Source organism: Macrobrachium nipponense, chromosome 1 (genome assembly GCF_015104395.2).
Source record: "Macrobrachium nipponense isolate FS-2020 chromosome 1, ASM1510439v2, whole genome shotgun sequence".
Lineage (NCBI taxonomy): Eukaryota > Metazoa > Arthropoda > Malacostraca > Decapoda > Palaemonidae > Macrobrachium > Macrobrachium nipponense.
In genome coordinates, this window is record NC_087200.1 from 184590695 (window position 1) to 184611683 (window position 20989).

The window sequence follows — 20989 nt, forward strand, 5'->3', positions numbered from 1 at the left end:
TGAGGACATTACCCTGCAGCATCAGAAATGGGTTACTTGTTTCCCTGCTAAAAACTCCCGCTGGGTCGGCATCTCCACCTCTCTAAAGAAGTCGCCGAGACGAGACAACGTAGATAAAAAGTAATAAACTCAAGGTAGACTGAAAATCCATCAGCATGTCTGTCAGTCTCGAGTTCATTTCCAACAGGAAGAAAAAGAAAGTGAACTTTCTATTAAAGATGGTTAAAGGACCAATAAGCATTGTACAGCAAAAGTTGGCCTTCGGCTCTCCGCGACTTTAAAAGACAAGATGACAAGCCAAGGCAGACAAAGGGAAATTGTGTCCGAGGACGAGAGAAGTTACGAAATGCTCTCAAATTGGAGAGTGTTGGTTCTCTTCTCAAATATTTAGTGCGCCAAATTACGTTAAGACAATTAAGATCTATTGTCTATTTGGACTGATTTTCAGCAAAATGAGGATACAGCAAGGCGTAGTGCGGCAACAAACACTGACCGGCCCAAACGAGTTCCTCCAACAACTCCACTCAAACTCTTCTTCTGTCAGCGGGCGACGGGAGGGGACAGCTGCCGACAGGAGATAAACAAAGAGGTTAAAGGATCGCTCTTTTTCTGCAACCCTTGGCAACAAAAAGCGACACTCGTCAATAAGAGGTGACAGCATCTGAGTGCTGTATCGCATCCACCACGACTCAATGAGAGCAAGACAGTTAAGCGACTCGGGACTCGGCCAAGACCGCACTCTGCATGAGTCAACTGCGTTCACACGAGACAAGTCAAAAATGTCCACCGCAGGGTACCCAGATGTATCAGTACAAATTATCGTACCAAATCTCTTCAATTCATCGTAATTTGATTAATAATCGTTTATTGTACAGGGTCAAATTATTGTACTCGTATTCGTCTGGGAACCCTGGTCCGCAGTCCACACGAGTCGACACTCCGACAGAGGGAGAGAGAGAACGAGGCACCAAAAGTGGGAGGCAGTGGGAGAGGAGTTACAATGCTCCTGCCTAGTTCGAAAGCGATCGTACATACTTGAAGAAAGCATTTCCTATATAAAACAAAGTTAAAAAATCTCTGGAGCTAGAATATCTAACTCGGCGAGAACTTTAGATACTACAGACAGTGTAGACTTGAAAGAGAAACATTAATCAAGGCAGTAGTAAGAGATTTGCCGATAGCCGAAGAGGAAGCACGCAAAGAACAAACATTACGAAATAAAGGAATATGCTAGCATACAAGAATTTAGAAAATAACCAAAACATGAGAGAGATAAACAGCCGAAACTTTGGCTGCACGGTCTCCCGAGGGAGAGCGTACACTCGGGATCTCCCCGCGAACGAGAGACCGAGCCGGAACCTGGCGTAGCGGCATCGCCGCTAGCACCAGGCGAGGAAGTACCAGAGCTAAACCGATACTCCTCTGGGGTCCCCGTCTATCTCTTCTTACGGAAGGGGAGACGGGCCCCACTCCCGAAGAAGGAGCAGGCAAAGACCAGCAGAAGGACCCCCCGTCCCCACGAGGGTGGGACGGGCCCTTAGAAGTTCCCGAAGGAGACTTCTTAGGGGGGGAGGCAGCCTTCTTCTTCTTCGGCTTATGGGCCTTAGAAGTCGAAGGGGAAGAGGCAGCAACAGACGAAGACGAAGATGACCTTCCTCTTCTTCGTCAGCTCACGCAGGGGACAGTCGTCAGGTCCTCCATCCAGGCCGGAGTCGGGCCTATTGCCGAAGCAACACGGCCCGACTGCACCTGTCCGGAAGGACCTGGTGGGACTGGGGAAGACAAACCACCGATGGGCAGGACCAGCATGGACAGGCGCAGGAACAGGAGCGACAGGAACAGCAACCAGCTCAGGAGCGGCAGGAACAGCGGCAGCGGTAAACACAGAAGGGACAGCCAAGCCAGTAGCGGGGAACCACATCAGCGACAGGTACGGCAGGCCCAGCCATCGCCTCGTAGAATCATCGGCAGCCAGCGTGGTACTGGCGGCCGGTCCCAGGGGCGAGCTGCTGAACAGCGGAAGTCTGGGGCAGGCAACACGAAGAAAACACAGGCGGCGGCGGCATACCCCTCCTCGGTACGGCGGCGACCGCCGCCCTAGAAGCGGCCAGACGGCGTCACCGACACAGCATGGGGAGTGTAGACCAGCGGGGGGAAGCAGCATAAGCGGCCGTGAAGGTTGTAGTGGAGACCACTCCAAGGTCACCGCCCCAGACCTCGCTAGACTCTGCAGCGGATCGTGGATGCTAGGCACGCCCTGCAGCCGCAGTGGTCCATACCTGTCAAGGTCGTCTCCACCACGGCTGTACACCTGCGGTAGCACAGACAGATTAGTAAGAGGGGTTCCTTCACGCACGCATGGGGGGGGGGGAGACATGCCCCACCCCGAACGGAAGGAAGACCCCACCCCAAAAACAAAATACGAGGAAGCTGAGCGGGGGGGCAGGAAAGAAGACGAAGAATCGGATACCAAGGGAGTCGTGGGAGAGCTTTCCGACGACTTCCTGGCAGACCTTCTTGCTTCCCCTACCCCCGCACAGCAGTGAAAAGTAATATGAAAATGAAACAGAATAACTGCACTTGCGATTCACTTCATAGAACTTAAAGAGGGAAAAATCAATTCCCGGTAAGAGCGGAAACTTGATCCATAATAATATGATGCTATCATAAATATATATGAAAATGAACAATACTGCACTTGCTATTTTCACTTTCACAGCAATAAATCGTAAGGATTAATTCCCGGGTAAGAGCGGAAATTGATCCAAAATTAAATTTGATGCAATTAATAAATGAAAATGAAAAGACAACTACATTGCGAATCCACTTTCATTGCATTCTATTCATACAAAATAAGAGGCTCTTGCCGAGCGCAATCAGCTCTCGGCAACGAACGCCACAGGGCAAAAAAAAAATGAAAAAGAGTACTTACATCTTTCAATTACACACTTTCGCCCAAAATACATGACTCGGCGCGAGTGCGCCCGCCCTCGGCACCGAGACATAATTCAAGGGTTCAATCATGAAAAGAGCGGAAATCGCCGTCTACGGCGATAGCTCCAGTTGATTCATAATTAAGTAATGAAAATGAAACAGTGTACTTACAGTTTTCATTTTCAAATCAAACCAAACCATTAGTAGAAAAACACAATATAAAACAAAGCATACGACGATGAAGCGGGCAGAGAGCGATGACGAAAACAGTCCTTCACACCCGCGGGGGGGGGGGGGGGCCGAAAGCAACAAAAAGTGATTCTTCACCTCTCGGGCGCGCGGGCGCGCGCACGATCGGACAAGCAGTTAACTACCGTTCTCCCCTTGTTCGAAGCTTACGACCGTCCCAGCTGCCGCTAGTTACCTTCCTATTGTTAAAGGACCGAGGGTTTGTATTACGTATCGGAACAATGGCGATTTCCGATGCCGAATCCGAAAAAGCACTCTGAGAATGAGATACATAGGGAGAATCTACATCAGTAGGATTAGAATTATCAGTGAAAGGCTCAATAGGCCTTGAACTACACCTTTCAATCGTCTAATTCTATCCCTCTCTAAAACTTCTTCAAATAAAAAGAAGTCCAAAAGTCTTCCACTCTTCTGCATTCAATCCCTCGCATTCTACAAAGTATTAATAGCAGAACACTGAAACCCCCTACATTTACGGCATACAGTGTGAGGATCAACCGAAGCTTTCGGTATCCTCACCCTGCAGCCTACATTCACACACTTCTCACACTCACATTAGAATCAGACCATACTGAGAAAATCCAAAGAGTTATTCCAAAAACAGTCCACTGTAGCGGAATGCCAAAACACGATCCAAATACGTCACCAAAAAGCCGAAAAAAACGATGATCAAAGGATGAAAAATGAATCTAAGTCAGGAGGTAATAACAACAATGTTGATACCACCGGCGACAGAGAAAATAGATAGAAAACGGGGATGGTTCTAGTCCTGCCACCCAGGGCAGGCCGGTAGATCACCTGACCTACCTGTAGCGAGTGGCGCGAAATTTGAATTTCTGTCGGGGACGACGGAGTCTTTAGCGATGTATATATCTGAACGGTTAAGTTGACTTGTATGAAAATGACAAAATTTTGTCGAAAATTGCATTTTTCCTAACTATACAAACCTGAGGTCCTTAACAATAGGAAGTAGCTAGCGGCAGCTGGAACGGTCGTAAGCTTCGAACAAGGGGAGAACGGTAGTTAACTGCTTGTCCGATCGGGGTCGCGCGCCGCGCCCGACTGGAGGTAAACAAATCACTTTTGCTTTTGGCCCATGCAAAATACGCAGAGTGAGGGGTGGCATGAGGAGGGACTATATGTAAAGGACACCCTCAGGTTTGTATAGTTAGGAAAAATGCAATTTTCGACAAATTGTCATTTGTTCCGATACGTTAATACAAACCCTCGGTCCTTTAAACAATAGGAAGACTCACTTCTTGGTGGAAGGAATCTGAGTCTTTTTGATGAACAGACTGGTTCGTCCATCCCTGGAATGCCTCCCTGGTCGTAAAGAGCGAGTGGGACGGGAATCCAAGCCTCTGTCCGATTGATCAGTTGGGGTGTGCACCGCAGGTATCAATGGTCAGACCTCTGGGCCGAGTACTAAGAGAGAGGCAAGCGTATCTCTTTGTACCAGCATTGTAAGAACTTTTTCCTTTACATGAGCAAATGTAAAGTAATGGGTTTGTCTCATGTCGGCAATCCACTTTCTCCCCCTTGTTGGAGAAAGTGGTGGATATATACTATACTCTAGTTAAAGAGGTAGGATGGAGCTCTGTTGAATAGCTTACCTGCATCTGACTCCCTTCCAGCAAGGTAACGACCGTATCCTCTGCCCACAGGTAGAGGTAGAAAAAGATGGTGAAGAGAAGCCAGTCACTCTCTCATTCACGCATTCATTCTCCCAGTCATATCCAGGAATCGATGCTGTTCTGCCTGCTCGGGTGCTGGGTAAGCTTACACAACGTGTTGAGCAGCCACCACAGGTCCCAAGGAAAAAGTATCCAAGGACTTGTGGGCAATATCCCGAAGTAGAAGGACGTGAAGGTGGTCTGGTTGGCCCAGACACCTGCCTTCAGGACCTGCGCCACGGAGAAGTTCTTACGGAACGCCTAAGAGGGTCCGATACTCTGACTTCGTGGGCTCTCGGTCGGAGCGTACGGATGTCGTCGCTACCATCAGCTTCGTACGCTCTCAATGATCACCTCACGCAGCCAGAAAAGAAAGCGTGTTCTTGGAGACTTCTTTCTTGGTAACCCCAGTGCTAACGAAGAGGCGTCGACACTCAGGCCCAGAGATGTCGAGTTCTCTTCAGATAGCGCCGTAGCGCCCTCACAGGACAAAGCAGCATCTCATCCGCATCGTTATATATCGGTGAAGTCCAGGAGGGAGGGGATCGTGAAAGACTCGAACCTGTCGTCAGGGATCGACGGATTCTGAGTCTTAGCTACGAAGTTCGGGACGAAATCGAGCGTCCCACAGATCCCCAGCCTCTGGTATGTTTAACATCATAAGAAAGGGCCATGTAGTTCCCCTACTCTCTTCGCCGATGGCCAGGGCCAGCAAGAAGAGGGGTCTTGAGGGTCAGATCCTGTCTGACGACTCTCGGAGTGGCTCGAAGGGTCTTCGAGTCAAACTCCTAAGTACGAGAGTCACATCCCACGCAGGGGGCCTGAGTTCCCTGGGTGGGCAAGACCTTTCGAAGCTCCCTCATTAGCAAGGATATCTCGAACGAATTCGAGATGTCCAGTCCCCTCAGTTTTAGGACGAGAGCCAGGGCGGCTCTATATCCCTTAACTGTGGGTACTGAGAGGAGCTTCTCTCGGCGAAGAAACACGAGGAAAATCCGCTACCTGCTGAAGAGTGGCTCTGAGAGGAGACAGACCCTGTCTACGACACCAAAACCACAGAAGACGGCCCACTTCCCTGGTACACAGCTGCAGAGGACTGTCGGACGTGTCCAGCCATCTCTGTTGCTTGCGCTACGAGAAAAGCCTCTCGTTCGCAAGAGATGGTGGATAACAGCCAGCGTGAAGTGAAGGACTGGACTGCTTGGTAGTACCGTTCTACGTGTGGCTGGGCTAGAAGGTTGTGCCAAGTGGGTAGCTCTTTCGGTGCGTCCGCAAGAAGAGCCAGCAGGTCCGGATACCAAACGGCTTGTGGCCGTTTGGGAGCCACCAGGATCATTCTGAGATTGGGAGTGACCAGCGCTCGACTGATCACTTTCCGAATCAGACAGAAGGGAGGAAAGGCGTACGCGAAGAGGTTGTCCCAGGGGTGTTGGAGAGCGGTCCTCTGCAGCTGCCCATGGGTTCCGGCACAGCTGAAAAGAAAACCTGAGTTTTCTGTTGTGCCGGGTGGCGAACAGGTCTACGACCGGTGCCCCCACAGGTTGAAGAGCCTTTCCGCTACGTCTTGGTGTAGAGACCATTCGGTCCTATCACCTGATCCCGACGGCTGAGCTTGTCTGCTACTACATTCCTCTTGCCTGGAATGTAGCGTGCTGACAGCTCTATCGAGTGAGCCGTGGCCCACTCGTGCACCTGCACCGTCAACTGATGGAGGCGGAAGAGACACCAGCCCCCCCTGCTTGTTGACATATGCACTACTGTGGTGTTGTCGCACATCAACACCACTGAGTGTCCCACCAAGCGGTCCTGAAACTCTTGGGGAGAGCGTTGAACGCCGCCTTGAGTTCCAGGACATTGATGTGAAGGTGCTTTTCGTGATGGTCCCACCACCACCTGCAGTCAGCAACTCCTCCAGGTGTGCGCCCCATCCTCGGTCGATGCGTCTGAGAAAACGAAAGCATCTCCGGGGGGAGTGTGTATGGGCACTCCTCTTAAGAGGTTCTTGTCGTCGAGCCACCAGGCTAGGTCCTGCCTCACCTTGTCCGTGATAGCCACGGGAAAGTAAGGAGGATTCCTTGGCCTGAGACCAACTCTCCCTTCCCAGTCTCCACTGGAGAGACCACAGGTGAAGACGCCCGTGAGGGACTAACTTCTCGAGTACGACAGATGGCCGATCACGACTTGCCATTGCTGTGCTGCCTGTTCCTGCCGAGACAGGAACCGGCCGGCTGCTTCCCTGAATTTGCTGATACGCAAGTCTGCGGGAAAGACTTGCCCTGCTACCGTGTCTATCAGCATACACAGGTACTTCATCTTCTGCTTGGGTTCGAGATCGGACTTCTCGTAGTTTATCACGATCCCAGATCGCGACAAAACTTGAGTCGTCGATCTCTGTCCTGTAGCAACTGCGAGCGGGAGCTCGCCAGGACTAGCCAATCGTCGAGATACCTCAGAAGACGTATCCCTTGTTCGAATGGGCCCAAGCCGACACCAGAGTGAACACTCGCGTGAACACCTGTGGGGCGGTTGAGAGACCGAAACAAAGTGCCCTGAATTGGTACACCGTCCCGTCGAAGATGAAGCGGAGGTACTTTCTGGAGGCTGATGGATGGGTATTTGAAAATACGCGTCCTTCAAGTCCACTGAAAGCATGAAATCGTTACCCCCTGATCGAGTCGAGCACTGAGCGTGCCGACTCCATCGTGAACCGCGTCGTGCGAACGAAGCGGTTCAGTCGAGAGAGGTCTATCACCGGACGCCAGCCCCCCGATGCCTTCTCCACTAGGAAGAGGCGGCTGTAAAAGCCCGGTGACTGGTCCTCCACGATTTCTACAGCTCGTTTCGCCAGCATGGTCTTGATCTCCTGTCGAGAGCGTTGTCCTTTGCTGATCCCCCCGGACAATAGGTCTGTAGATGGACCGGTTTTGGAGATGAGGGGGGGCCGCCAGACTCGAAGGGTAGTAGATATCCCTCCCGAAGGACGTTCTACTATCCAGTTCTCGGCGCCGTAGCGCTGCCAAGTCGCCCAAGGGCTCGCTAGGCCCCCCCACCCCCCCCTTCCGGCAGCAGGTGAGGGGGAACGCCGTCCCTAGCGTTTCCACCCTCCTCGTTTCGACTTCTTTCCAGCACCTCCTGGGGCGGGGAAAGAGGAGGGGCTGGTTGCGGCCTCCTCTAGCAGAAGTTGAAACAACAGGAGTCTTCACACGGGTGGACTTTTTTTGTACGGTGCAACCGTCTTCGCCGCCGTGGAAGCGCTAGCCAAGCTCTTTGGGTTTGGCCGCAGTTACTCCGAGATTGCCCAGAAACCTTCGAGACTGCCTGGTGGACTAAGCGGTCACTCTCGTCAGTGCGCCGTTCCACCGCAGCGTCCACCATCTCTCCAGGAAAGAGAGCTGGGGAACTCCTAAGAGGTCCATTTCGTAGCCCGAGTGCCGCCTCACGCCCGGCCCCCTTGGTCACTCGGGTAAGGACTGCGTCCCTACGTCGAAGAACCAAGTTGGCCCACAGGTTAGCAGTCTGATGGGCGAGGTAAGAGATTGCTCTTCCTCCAGACTGGCACAGTCCTCCTGAAAGAAGCGTCGTCTTCGAGAGCAGAACTCCCAGAGCCGGCCGCTACTTTGGATATTGTGAGGGACCACAAATCCAACCAGGAAACTGCCTGGAATGCTGCCATAGAGGTAGATTCCAGGGCAAGTGCCTCCTGCTGCGAGAACCATAGGTTTCTCCGACAGGAGCTGCTGCAGGGACACACCTGGAGTCAGCCTCGCTAACTCCGGGTTAACCTGTTTCGGCAGTATGGGTCTTCCGAGGCACGTAAAATCGCCTCTGCCGCTGTAGAGGAGGAGAAGCAGCCTTAGAGGACCGTCCGGATTTTAGCGAGTCCTCCCGTCCTGAGACGAGATTCTCCACCTGATCCAGGACCGAGTCAAGCAATCTCGATGGCGGGGCAAAACCCCACCCATTCATTTTGGGCTCCCTCTTGGGACCCCAAAATGATTCGAGCCGGGACGTGGGCTCTGCCCGGTGGTAGCGGCGATCCTTCCGCAAGGTCATTATGCAGACGCATCAGCTTAATGACCTCTGCGAAGTTCCTCTGTATCTCAGGAGTTACAGCGTCTTGTGGAGTAAGGGACCGTCCAGTCCCTCCAGCACAAGAGGGGGGGGCCCCCCCATATCCCTCGATACTCCTCCTTCAGAAGGAGGAAACAGCGACAGACCCCTGACGGTCGCCTCCAACTACTTGCGCGTACGTTCTGGTCGGTCCTAAGACCGTGCCTGAGCCGTACGGCGTCATAGCTGGGTCACGAGCGGCGCACCTCTCGTGATCGCTCCTCGTACCTCGCTCCTCCCGGTATAGCCCGAGGAGGTTGAACGGTACGGAGGAGAGGCAGACCTGACGCTCCCACCCCCCTCGCTCGCTGGCCGGACCAGCGTGCGTGGAGGGCTGCTGCTGATCGTCAACCCGCGGTGACGTCGGGCAGCAGGCCTAGCCTTGCCGCTCGCCTGGGGCGATTGGCTCGGCTGAGAACGTCGAGACCGATCTCTAGCGTCAGGCGAGCTGCCGCTGGTCACCGTCTCCGCCCCCGGTCCCATCGGGAGGGGGCGGCGGGACGGGTGACCTGCTAGGCTCTCTGTCGCGTCGAAAGAACCGGGTTTCAGCGTCCTCTCGGTTGCGTCAAATACCGCTGGTACCGGCGGCCGTGGGGACTCCTTCCTCGCCTCACCCGTGGCCGGTCAGCGACCCGTCACGTCAGCCCGAGCAGCCAGTTGATCGCTGCGAGAGCGTCCACTGGCCTGGCGAGATTCGTGTGCACGACTCTCGCCAGTACCTTTCTGCGCCGCGCCGCTGTCTTGACGGCGAGCGAGCTCGGGCGTCAAAACTTTGGCTGGACGGTCCTCTTTGGAAGAGCGTCCACTCGGTGCTTCTCGCGAACGAGAAGCGGCCGAGCGAACCTGGTTTAGCGGCAGAACCGCTAGCACCAGGTGAGGACGCACCAGCCGAGGCTGGTGCACCTCTGGTCCCCGTCGACTTCTTCTTTGCAGAAGAAGCGACGGGCCCCGTTCCCGCAGGAACAGGAGGACCAGCAGAAGAGCTCCCCGGCTCGCCTGAGCGAGCCGGGCCCTTAGAAGATCCCGAAGGAGTCTTCTTAGGGGGGGAGGAGGCAACCTTCTTCTTCTTCGGCTGTTTAGCCTTAGAAGTCGAAGGGGAAGGAGAGGCAGCAGACGACGAAGACGACGACGAAGACGACGACGACACCTTCTTTTCCTCTTCCTCTTCTTCTTCACCAGGCTCCGCAGGACAGACGTCAGGTCTTCCATCCAGGAGGGAGCCGGGGCAGTTGCCGAAGCAACAGGGCCCGACTGCACCTGTCCGGAAAGACCTGAGACTGTGACAGCACCACCAACAGCAGGAACAACAGGAACAGGTCCGGAACAGCAGGAACGGCAGGAACATCTGAAAGAGAATGCGCAGGCCCCATGATCTGAAAAGGATGAGCGGCTGGGACAGCAACAGGTACGGCAGGCACGGCAGGTACCACAGGAGAGCCAGGCGTCCTGTCGGCAGTTACCGTCATCCTCGGCACTGGCGGCAGGTCCAGGGGGGTACTCTTGGGCAGCGGAAGTCCGGGGTCGGCAATACAAAGAATCCAGGTGTGGTGGCACCGTCCTCTTTGGCACGGCAGTAATGGGTTTTTTGTATAGCAGCCGTGGGTGTCACCGACATTATATGTGGCGATATTACACCAGATGCGGTGGCATCTCATATGCTGGTGTCGTTACTGTGGTTGTAGTAGTGGTCCACCGCACCATGAGTGACCACTGCCGACCCCGCCAACCGCTGAATCAACCCTTGGATGCTGGGCACTCCCTGCAGTCCCAGCGACTCCCACACCTGTCCAAGGTCGTCCTTCGCTGATGGCACACCTGCGGACAGCAACAGTCGGGTTAGTTAGAGGGGTTTCCTCACGCCTGGGGGGAGAAGCACCCCCCCAGAGCGGACGGAAGACCCCGAGTACAGCTGTACGTCCGGGTAGCGGGCGCCCTCATCCACACTCGACGGATCGAGAGAGGAGAAGGACTCCGCTACCCCCCCCGCAGGGGCAGGCGCGAAACGTGGGGGCTGGCCGGGGGGCAGGAAAGAGGACGAAGTGTCCGTTACCAAAGGAGTCACTGGACTTTCCGATGACTTCTTGGGCGGCCTAAGTCTCTTCCTGCCCTCGTACAGCACCCACTGCGCCTCGAACCAATTCATACATAATGACACAGGGCTCGTTGCGGGAGCACTCATCGCCCCCGACAACGAGTACAAACCTCGTGAGGGTCCACATCAACAAATGATCTAAAACCTCCCATCTACGCCCCTCCAGCCCGGGACACACACTACGGGCGACTGGAGGGCGCGGTGATATCTCCATTTCTTCCTACTCATTGCAAGATCAATAAAGAAATGTACAAGTACTTACAGTCACTCTGATTTATACAGAAAGAGAGGGCAAATACTCAAACTCAAAGCAAACGACAAAGCGGGCAGAGCGATGACGAACACGTCCTTCCCACACACGGCCGAAAGCAAAAGTGATTTGTTTAATCGGACAAGCAGTTAACTACCGTTCTCCCCTTGTTCGAAGCTTACGACCGTTCCAGCTGCCGCTAGCTACTTCCTATTGTTAAAGGACCGAGGGTTTGTATTACGTATCGGAACAATTGTATTTTTCTCAGTCAAAACATATGCCCCTCAATGCTAACTTTCCTCTTTTAACGACTTTCTGGTCATTGCCAATTCGGCCCCCATATTTCTTATGGTGCGAAAACAGACAGAGGCCCATGGACCGAAAACGATTGCGTCACACTACGGCGATAATCCAGCAGTAAAACATCTTCATATATCCAAAAAGTAAATAATAAAGATATATATGCGCATTACGATTATAACAATTACATGTATAGCTGATAACAATCTGCATGAATAACTGGTAAACTGTTCTGCAATGACAGTTGAGTATAGCAATTATTTACAATAGGTACGAAAGTCAAGATGTCGTGACGTCATAATACAGAACTTGAAAGAACGTTCTAATTCAGAAAAATAATTACTTAAATTTGAGTCAGAGTCGAGTTACTTTTTCAATAACGAATATTTTCAAATTAATCATCATAAATATGTAAAATATTGATGTTTTACTACTTATTTAAAAATTAGCCAAGAGCACGCTTCTCGTCATCATCTACCCAAACAGCTGTTTACGCCTGGCTTGTTGTTGGTGAGAAATCGTGTTTCGATTGTTGTGATAAAAGTGCTCCAGCGTCTGTGGGTACAAGTGGTGTGCGGATTTATCACAGGAAATGGAAAGTTTGTTGACACAAGCGACTCTGTAAACATCGAGATGGCGTCAATCTTCGAAACATTTTTAGTTGTAAGTAAAAATTTCTAAAGCGTTTTGGTGAGATTTCCACTGCCGTGGGCGCCATTTTCAGTACACTCTGTTTAAATCTTAAAATTTGGCCTTAATTTCTAACTTTGGAGAAAATACTTCGAAAGGAGAGTAGAGGTCTTTAGCTCCGTTTCTCACCAACAACAAGTCGCGACTGATGCCCATCTCGGGTGTCAGGACGCGTTATAATGTACTTTTTCGGAGGGTGGCTAGGTGTTGATTGTAGGTGGCCTGCTTGGCCTGCTGTGATGTTCTACCCTAGTGCTGGCAAACTTAGCTTCTGCATCTACATGTTTGTTCCCTTTTATTCCAACAAGAGCAGGTACCCAGCAGAAGCATAAAGATTTGTGGCGAGAATGAATACAGGGTAGTAGATCTAGGGTACTAATCCGCGGCGCCCTAGACTATGGCAGTTGCGGCTTATCTATGCAGTTATACCTACTGAACAAGAATTTCAAGTAATATTTATTCAGCCGACTGTAATTAAACCCCCAGGGCCAGTACTAAACACGGCAAAATACACTGGACGGCCCCCAACCCCTAGTGAATGTCGTATCCGCGGTTACATTCCTTGCAGTCCGTGCGGACTCATTCTGTAGAAATACCGAATACGGCACAGCCACTCTTGAACCTTTTGCACTAAAGGATGGAATAGATTATATTTACAAATACTATTAAATATCACTTTGAGTCTGTATAAATAACCAATATATTGGTGTTAGAGTTAAACACTTTTTGGGTGAGGAAAAACAGGGAAGATGAGAGAAAGAACGTTACTATGTATTATGATGGCCCCCCTGAAATGGTTCCATGAACACGCAGGGCATATGGGATCCATATGTTCAAGAAGGGATGGCTATGGAAGCCTATCATAAAATGAACCAGGTGTATCGACTTATTAGCTTAACCTAACTTAGTAGGCCATGTTACTAAGCTGGGAGGGCTTCGCGCCCTGGAGCATTCATGAAGGAAATTCCTCTTTTTACCAAAAGCTCCCCTATGGTACTGTGCATGTGCAATAGCAATTCACAATGGCCAACATACAATAACATCAGTTCTGAAGTTAATAACAATGATAGATTCTTGATAAGCAACCAAAATATATAAAAAAACTAAATTTCCAAGGTAAAGCATGCAGAGTTATACCATAGTCATACCAAACTATCTTCTAGGTCATGCCTACTGACCCAGAGTCATAGCGTCAATTGTAAACCTATTTATTTGAAAAAATATACATGGTACGAACAGGCCTTTGAGCAGTAGGTATGTCTGGGTAGACCTTTCGCCTGAGGTTTCTGTAGGGTAGGCTACAATTAGGTTACTTTCCAGACTATAGGTATACCTACTAATTTTCTCTTCAAAAAACCATAAGGGAGCAACAAAGGAAATTTATGGGCAATTAATATCGATAACTATGTAAACACTTGACTACAACTGACCAATGGTCTGGCTCTGACAAGCGGATGCGAGGAACTATCGTAACTGTTGGTTAGGCTGTCCACACTCGTGAGGTCCTCGAAACAAAATCTAATTTCACACGAGGCGATAACTTTCTAGCAACGGTTCTTTACAACGATTCCTTCATAAACAACGGAAATTGAGGTGAAAACATCCGCGTGTGATGTTCTAAACACGATCCAGCTGTCACGAGAGCAGGCACAGTCACTGCTGGCAGAGAGGAAACATCCCACATGGAAGCCCCATGACCTACATCATCACGAGCAAACTGCCTGAAGTATCAGTCGACCCCCACTTCCCAATGAGCACAACAATTCACCTTAACAATCTCGTTAGGGCTGTTTAGGCGTACCTGGCGCCGTTGGTCGACTTTGAGTAGCAGTTTCCACCATATAGCTGGGAACGAACACTGGCGCATTCACGTTGGGGATGAAGACCGGGGCGTTGACGTTGAGGGTTGTGAAGCTACTTGAAAGCGTTTCCGTTGGCTCATCGGCCGCCGTCTCCCACGAATCCGGTGCCACGTTATTCTCCGACATGATGACACCTTACAGAGCTCTAAGGGAGGGATAGTTGCCACACTGTGTGACCCCAGAACATACAACGTGAGCCGGAAGTTGTGGCCGCTGAGAGCTGCCAATCCAGTATGGCGGATGACACAAACAAGCGAATTGCGGAATGCGACAATTAACAATATTACAGACCCTCCACGAGGCTTTAGTGAGAGTTTGCATCCCCTTCAATGGGTCTTTTGTAATGCACGAATCAATATGCATTACCCTAAATAATAAATGAGGGAATAAGTTGCTTTCAGGAAAGAGTTCTGGTATACGGCCATGGTTCTTTGAAAAACAAATTTTAAAGAAAAAGTGATCTATTCTACAATTAAATGATAATGACTATTCTAGGAGATATGTTTTAAAATAAAATTATATATTATAGTTTTAACTGAAGGTGTTCAGTATCAACTGAAGTCAAAATCCGCAGTTTCGGATTCAATATTTACTACGTACGAACAATGGTTTTTCATGTTGGGAAAGGGGAGATCTTACAACTATACCGTAACCACTCAAACTGTGATGTAAAAAAAATATTTTCCCCTAAGACATTTATTTCTACGGAATCATATACTTTAATAATGTAAAAGTAAGTTCTGTAATTTATAATTAACACGTCTATCTTGTTCAAAGCTAATTTACATGTTGACCGAAGTAGCTTGGACATCTCTTGTTAAGAATGGGAAACTGGTTGCAGTGGTGCGGTGAGATACTCTCAGAAATAGTCGAAAATTCGACTTCCTTGAAAATGTTGAGTTGGAAATAAGTAAAGCATTGGTATTGTCATGTCCGAGTATCAGCGAGCAACTTGTGTACTAATGCTACAAATTGATAACCAATATGATGCAACTTCTTAGCGAGAATGGTTGCAACTTGAAACGATGAGACCAAAGTTAGGTAGCCCAATTTGATAGTGCCGACTAGAAGTTATAAGCTACAAATAGGCTAGGTAGTACTCGACTGAGTAATATCAGTAGGGCCCCGCCTCTTAGTAAACCTCTCCGACTTGATACCGAAATTACTCTGTACCAGTAGGTTAATCATGACACTGCCGTTACGGTTAATTTTTGTCGTGCAACAATCGTGTGGCATAGGTACCTAGGTAGTAGTAGGTAGTTCTAGGTAATTTCAAAGGTTCTTCGGTATCGTTCACAAATTCTATCACTGAGATTAATATAGCTATCTATGTTGATGATATACTGCACCCTGGTTGCTGGGTGCCCCCATTAATCCCTCCAAGGTAATTTTCACAAAAGCTCTGCATGTAGGGAGCTAGATAGGAATGTGTAGGTAGGTAGGGGAAACAACTCAGTGGACTAGGTAGCTAGCTGAACCAGTCTTGCCCGCTTGGTGATCCAATCTAAGAAAAAGTTCTGTAACGTCCTGACACCGGAGATGGGCCCCAGTCATGAGTCATCGGTGGTGGGAGCAACACCTTTAGACCGCTACTCTCCTTTCAAAGTAAGCAAAAGTACTTTTCCGGAGGGTAGATCAACAAGCGGGCAAGACTGGAACAGCTAGTCCACTCATTTGGGTAAACGTGCAGTATCCTACCTAGGCTATAGACGGCCGCATGAATGTATCGTATTTTAACAGGTATGATTTTTTGGGCTAAACAAAGTAGAAAATGGGGTTTACAATGCAGTACAAGTGATATAATTTAAGAAATTGGTACAACTAGTCTAGGGGGATGCTCTGCATTGGGCTGGTATTACTTTGTAAACTAGGTAACTTTCTACTACCTACCATTAGTAACTACCTACCTAGGTGACTTTATGGTTAGAAGTGGAGTTTCCTTCACCGGGGAAAGTGGGGCCGGAGCCTCCGGCTAAGTAACAGCCTGCCAGGTTAGGTTAGTGCAGGGGTGTCAAACTCATGGCCTGCAGGCCAAATGTGGCCTGTGTGCCAAGAGATTTTTCAAGTCGAGATACTAGGTATAACTGTTAGAACTGAGGAAAATTTAACTAAAGCTACTAAACTGTTAAAATGAGACATAGGTAATAAGTTTTATTTTTCATTCATATAACAATTATTTATTAATTTATTTCATAATATAATTGCTGGCAATAAGGCTCTTTTACTGCAAATCTTAATAAATGAGTCATAAGAAATCTTTGATGGCCTGCGAGACCATAACCAAGTGCATACTAGGGTAAAAAACCGCATGGTACAGGGGTGGACCATTTATGATCAATGTGTACAACCCCAAGAAAAGTACATTATAACGCGTCCTGACACCGGAGTAGAGGTCTTTAGCTCTGTTTCTCACCAACAACAAGTCGCGTCTGATGCCCATCTCCGATGTCAGGATGCGTTATAATGTGCTTTTTTTGGGGTTGTACACATTGATCGTACATGGTCCACCCCTTTACCATGCGGTTTTTTACCCTAATTGGCCCTCGAAAGGATTAGAGTGACACCCCTGGCCCTGGGTTAGTGTATATCAGGTTAGTAAAGTTCCATTTAGTCAATCCCTTCTTAAATATATGGCTCCCAGTGCAGAGTTACCCTGTAGTTTTACCAAGAACTTTTCATTGAATAATGTGAAATTCACCTACTTTGTCCATACCTAATATATTATTTCCATTTCCAAGGGGCTCGTTCTAAACACGGCATCTTGGGGAGCTTCCTCCATGTTTAATACCATCCATTTGATTGGTTATCTCACCTTTGTTCTACTTAGGCTAAATACAAACCTTTGTTTTTTACATAGCATAAGATTCAGCTGCCCAATTTGGGATAGCTGGATGGCTATTTAACCTTCAGACATAGCCATTAATTACTGACAGTTGGGGGAAGCCCGGCCCACCTGTTGGACGCCACTCCACTTTGCTTCTGGCTGTCGTCACATGAAGACGTCTGTTGAAGGCCAGCCTCAGCCAGAGGAAGAGTAGGAAGTCTTCGTCATCGTCTTCATCTTCGTTTCAGTGCTGTCACCTCCTCTCCTTGTACTTCATAAGCTAGCAAGTGGAGGAAGAAGAGGTGATTGCCAAACCCATCCACAAGAAATTCTGTAGGACTTCTGGCCCTCAGCTTTCTCTATGGGAGAAGGCTGCTAGGTCTCTCACTAATGGTATTTCCAGTACTGCAGCTCCTGTTGCCAAACTCATGGGGGGCAACTGCTGTCTGGGGTTCCAAGGACCTACAACACACCAGTACCTGTCCTTGGAGCTCACCTTCCTGAGCCAGTAAGGGTCCCTGGTCTATGGACCCAGGGCTAGCTGCTAGCATTTCCCAGCAAGAAGAAGTGAGTAGAGAGGTAGCAGGCGCTCTTACCCACCGTCTTGTTCTCCAAAGAGAGAAGTGCAAGGGTCCCGGAATAGTGATGCTGGTCCAGGCAAGGGAAGAGGAGGTCCCTCGCCCAGTCTTTTCCTGTAGAGGCTACAGCTTATAAGAAGATTGTAGCACATCCCTGAGACAGGCCCCATTCATGTTCCCATGATCAGGACCATTTTCCTTGACCTATGCAGACGTCAGCACCATGGGTTGACGACTTCTCACTCTTACTGACCTGCCAGGACAGGACTTTGGCCTCTGGCAGACTGGGTAAGGGTGCTAGGGATCTCTTACCTGTCCCCTCCACCTCCAGTATTTTTTGGGAGCCAGGAGCCAGAGAGGCCTAGGATTTAGGACAGGGACCATCTGCTTTCCCATCCCAGCCCCCCCCCACAGAAACATACTTTCCAGGTTCAGTCCTCAGGCCAGACTGGTTGTACATATGCTCAAGTGGTGGAGAGATTGTCTGTGGGTTCTGGGGAGAGTCACTCTCCTGCTCAGGGAGTGGCTTGGGAAGACCATGACCTAGAAGGACTTGAGAATCCTATGTCCCAGGATACAGACACCCCCTAGTAGCAGAGGAGCTTTGCTGAGATCATGTGTCCGATGCTTCAGTTCAACAATCTTGAGGAAGAGACCTTGCTTTTCCCATAGACCAATCTTCAGCCACTGGGTCCTTTTGGGACCCCATATCCTCAGCCTATCACTCGCCGAAGGAAATATTACATACCCTTAAAAAGGCCTTTACTGGCTGAACAGGTTAACCCAGACCTGGCTTGTCTGAGTCTGTCGCTGGATTGCCACCGTGTCCTAGATTGGTCTTTGGTCCCATACTGTGGCTAAGGTCGTATCCTCCCCCTTGAGGTCTCACTGGCACTAGAGAATGGAGCGGTAATGGAGGTCACAAGAGCATTGAACATAGACATGCTTGTTCACCAGGCATGCAAAAGACCGGCATTTGTTCCTATGCAGCATTCAAACTGTCTGTGCTTTACATTAGGAATTACTTTCAGCAAAGCTGGAATGGCCATTTAACTTTTGAACAAAGTGGTGAGGCAGTTAACTACCATCTGGTCAGCGGGTCCCCCCCCACCCCGCCCACCCAGATATAATCATTCCAAACGTCCCTATGCAATATACAAACTGTTAGTCCTTTACATTATTATGGCCAAATGAGAATTGAAGCAATAATTGAGCAAAGGCAGAAAGTTTAAGGGGGCCGGCCGGATCCCCTATTTATGGTGGTATAGGGCGAAAAATGCAAAGTCATAAAAAAATTCATGGAGCTTCATATGGCAATTGAGAATACGTATACAAAATATTTTGTCAAAATTCCTCTTACTTTCGTAGTTACAGGGTAATTAGTAAACATAACTCAATAAGCCTAAAACATTCATCTGTACAAGAAAATGCAATATTTCTTCTGTTATCGTAAATTTTGATCATTATTGGCAAAGAAATTGTGAGAAATGGCATCTGTAGAGATTCCGTGGCTCGCATAAGCCATAAGCGAGTATCTGGTTCAATCATGAATCAGTTGGACCATAGACTTCAAGTAAATTACACGTTCGAGTTTCACCTTGTGACATTCGCTTGCATTTTACGTATGTTTATGTATGTTTCGGCAAGAAGTTCATCATGCCAATGAGGAAAAGACAAGGAAAACATCTCGCTAACATACAGACGAAGAAAAATCGCTCAAGTATTATTACAGAATATCATAATATACGTGTAGTTAGTGAAGAGAGAGGGGGGGGTTGTTTAGTAACGCCCCCTTCTTGCCTGACAGCACACATCACACTGTGCGCAAGGCTACGATCTTTGAGCAAAGAGATCTTCATTTATGATAAATAACATAGTTTTGGTTTTTTAATACCCAAAATGGAATATGAAATTCATAATAATCATGCTTTATCAAATTGTCTTTGTAAAAAGAGAGTACACCTTCGAGTCTCACCTCTGATATTCTCTTGCATTTACGTTTGTTTATCTTTGTTTCGGCAAGAATGTCATCATGCCAAAGAGGAAAATACAAGGAAAACATCTCGCGAACATACAGAAGAAAATTCGCTGTAATAAGCCGAGTTAGTGAAGGGGAGAGAGGGGGGTTACGTAGGAAGAAGTGCCCCATCTTGCCTCAAGCAGTGCCCCAGGCTACAATATATGAGCAAAGGGATCATCATTTATGATTAAATTATGATAAATAAAATAGTTTTAGTTTATTAATACACAAAAAGAAATATACATTCATAATAATAATTATTTATTAACATTGTCTTTATAGAAATACGAAGGAAAACTTTGAACGCCCGTATCTCAAAACTACTTATTGACCTTCAAAATCTATCTCCTCACTTAGTTTTAGAGCTATAACATTGGAATTTGGTATATAACTCAGAAAGACATTATAGAACAATCAAATAGAGCCATTTTTCCAATTTTTGTTTTGTCTTTTTTTTACAAATTTCTTTCTCGTGATTTATAGGGTTTATTTTTTTACCATATTGAAAAATTCATATCTAGCAAAAAAATGACTTTTAGAAAAAAACCTCTCCATTTGATTGGAGGTCTACATCAGGTCTATATATGGTAGTAATCCCAGGTCTTAATATTAAATATCAAAGGAGGAGATACAATTTGAAAAATTGTTATTTTCGGGATAAATTGCCCTGGCGTCACAAAACCGAAGGTCAGAGGCAAAAATCATATGCGGTTTGGAGATGTCCCAAGTCACCTTATAAGTGGTATGAATGTCAAAGTCCTGTCGTTAAAAAACGGCATTAGCCAGCCGGCCCCCTTAAAGTGAAAATATATAAAGCTTACATATTCTTAAAATTAACTTAAACTAATAAAAAGAATATTGGCTCCTTTACAACCCCAAGTGGCCAAAATTAGAACAAGTAGAGTATATATATATATATATATATATATATAGTTATATATATATATATATATATATATATATACTGTAATATATAGGTAGTATATAGGTATATATAGTATATATATATATATATATTTATATATATAGTATATATATTATTTATAATATATATATAATTTATATATATATATATATATCTAATATATATATAATATATATATATATATAATATATATATATCTCATTATATATATTATATATATATTATATATATATTATATATTATAGTATAATATATATTATATGATATATATATATATATTATATATTATAATATATATATATATTATATTATTATATTATAGATATATATATAACTATATACATATATATATATATAGATAGAATAATATATATAATTATATATATATTTATTATATTCTAATATTAAATAATTCATATCTAATAAACAATTTAATTTTTTTTTTTTTTTTTTTTTTGGCAAAAAAATGTCTCGGGTAAATA

At 47.4% G+C, this 20989-nt stretch overlaps 2 protein-coding genes across 13 annotated transcripts in view; one reads left to right on the forward strand and one right to left on the reverse strand.

Annotated features, from left to right (window-relative positions):
• LOC135219914 (eukaryotic peptide chain release factor GTP-binding subunit ERF3A-like) overlaps positions 1-14286 on the reverse strand; it is a 69440-nt gene extending 55154 nt beyond the window's left edge. Inside the window, exon 1 of one of the 2 annotated variants that reach the window (XM_064257129.1) lies at positions 14100-14286. In XM_064257129.1, the coding sequence (XP_064113199.1) occupies positions 14100-14286 (187 nt within the window). Of the gene's footprint in view, positions 1-13728; positions 13954-14099 lie in introns of those variants that run through there. The other variant, XM_064257130.1, reaches the window with a different exon arrangement.
• Positions 14287-14337: 51 nt separating this feature from the next.
• The window catches only part of LOC135219912 (nitric oxide-associated protein 1-like), a 120258-nt gene continuing 113606 nt past the window's right edge, over positions 14338-20989 (forward strand). Inside the window, exon 1 of one of the 11 annotated variants that reach the window (XM_064257118.1) lies at positions 14338-14467. In XM_064257118.1, coding sequence (XP_064113188.1) covers positions 14426-14467 — 42 coding nt within the window. In that variant the 5' untranslated portion in view covers positions 14338-14425. The other 10 variants (XM_064257119.1, XM_064257125.1, XM_064257121.1 and 7 more) reach the window with 10 other exon arrangements.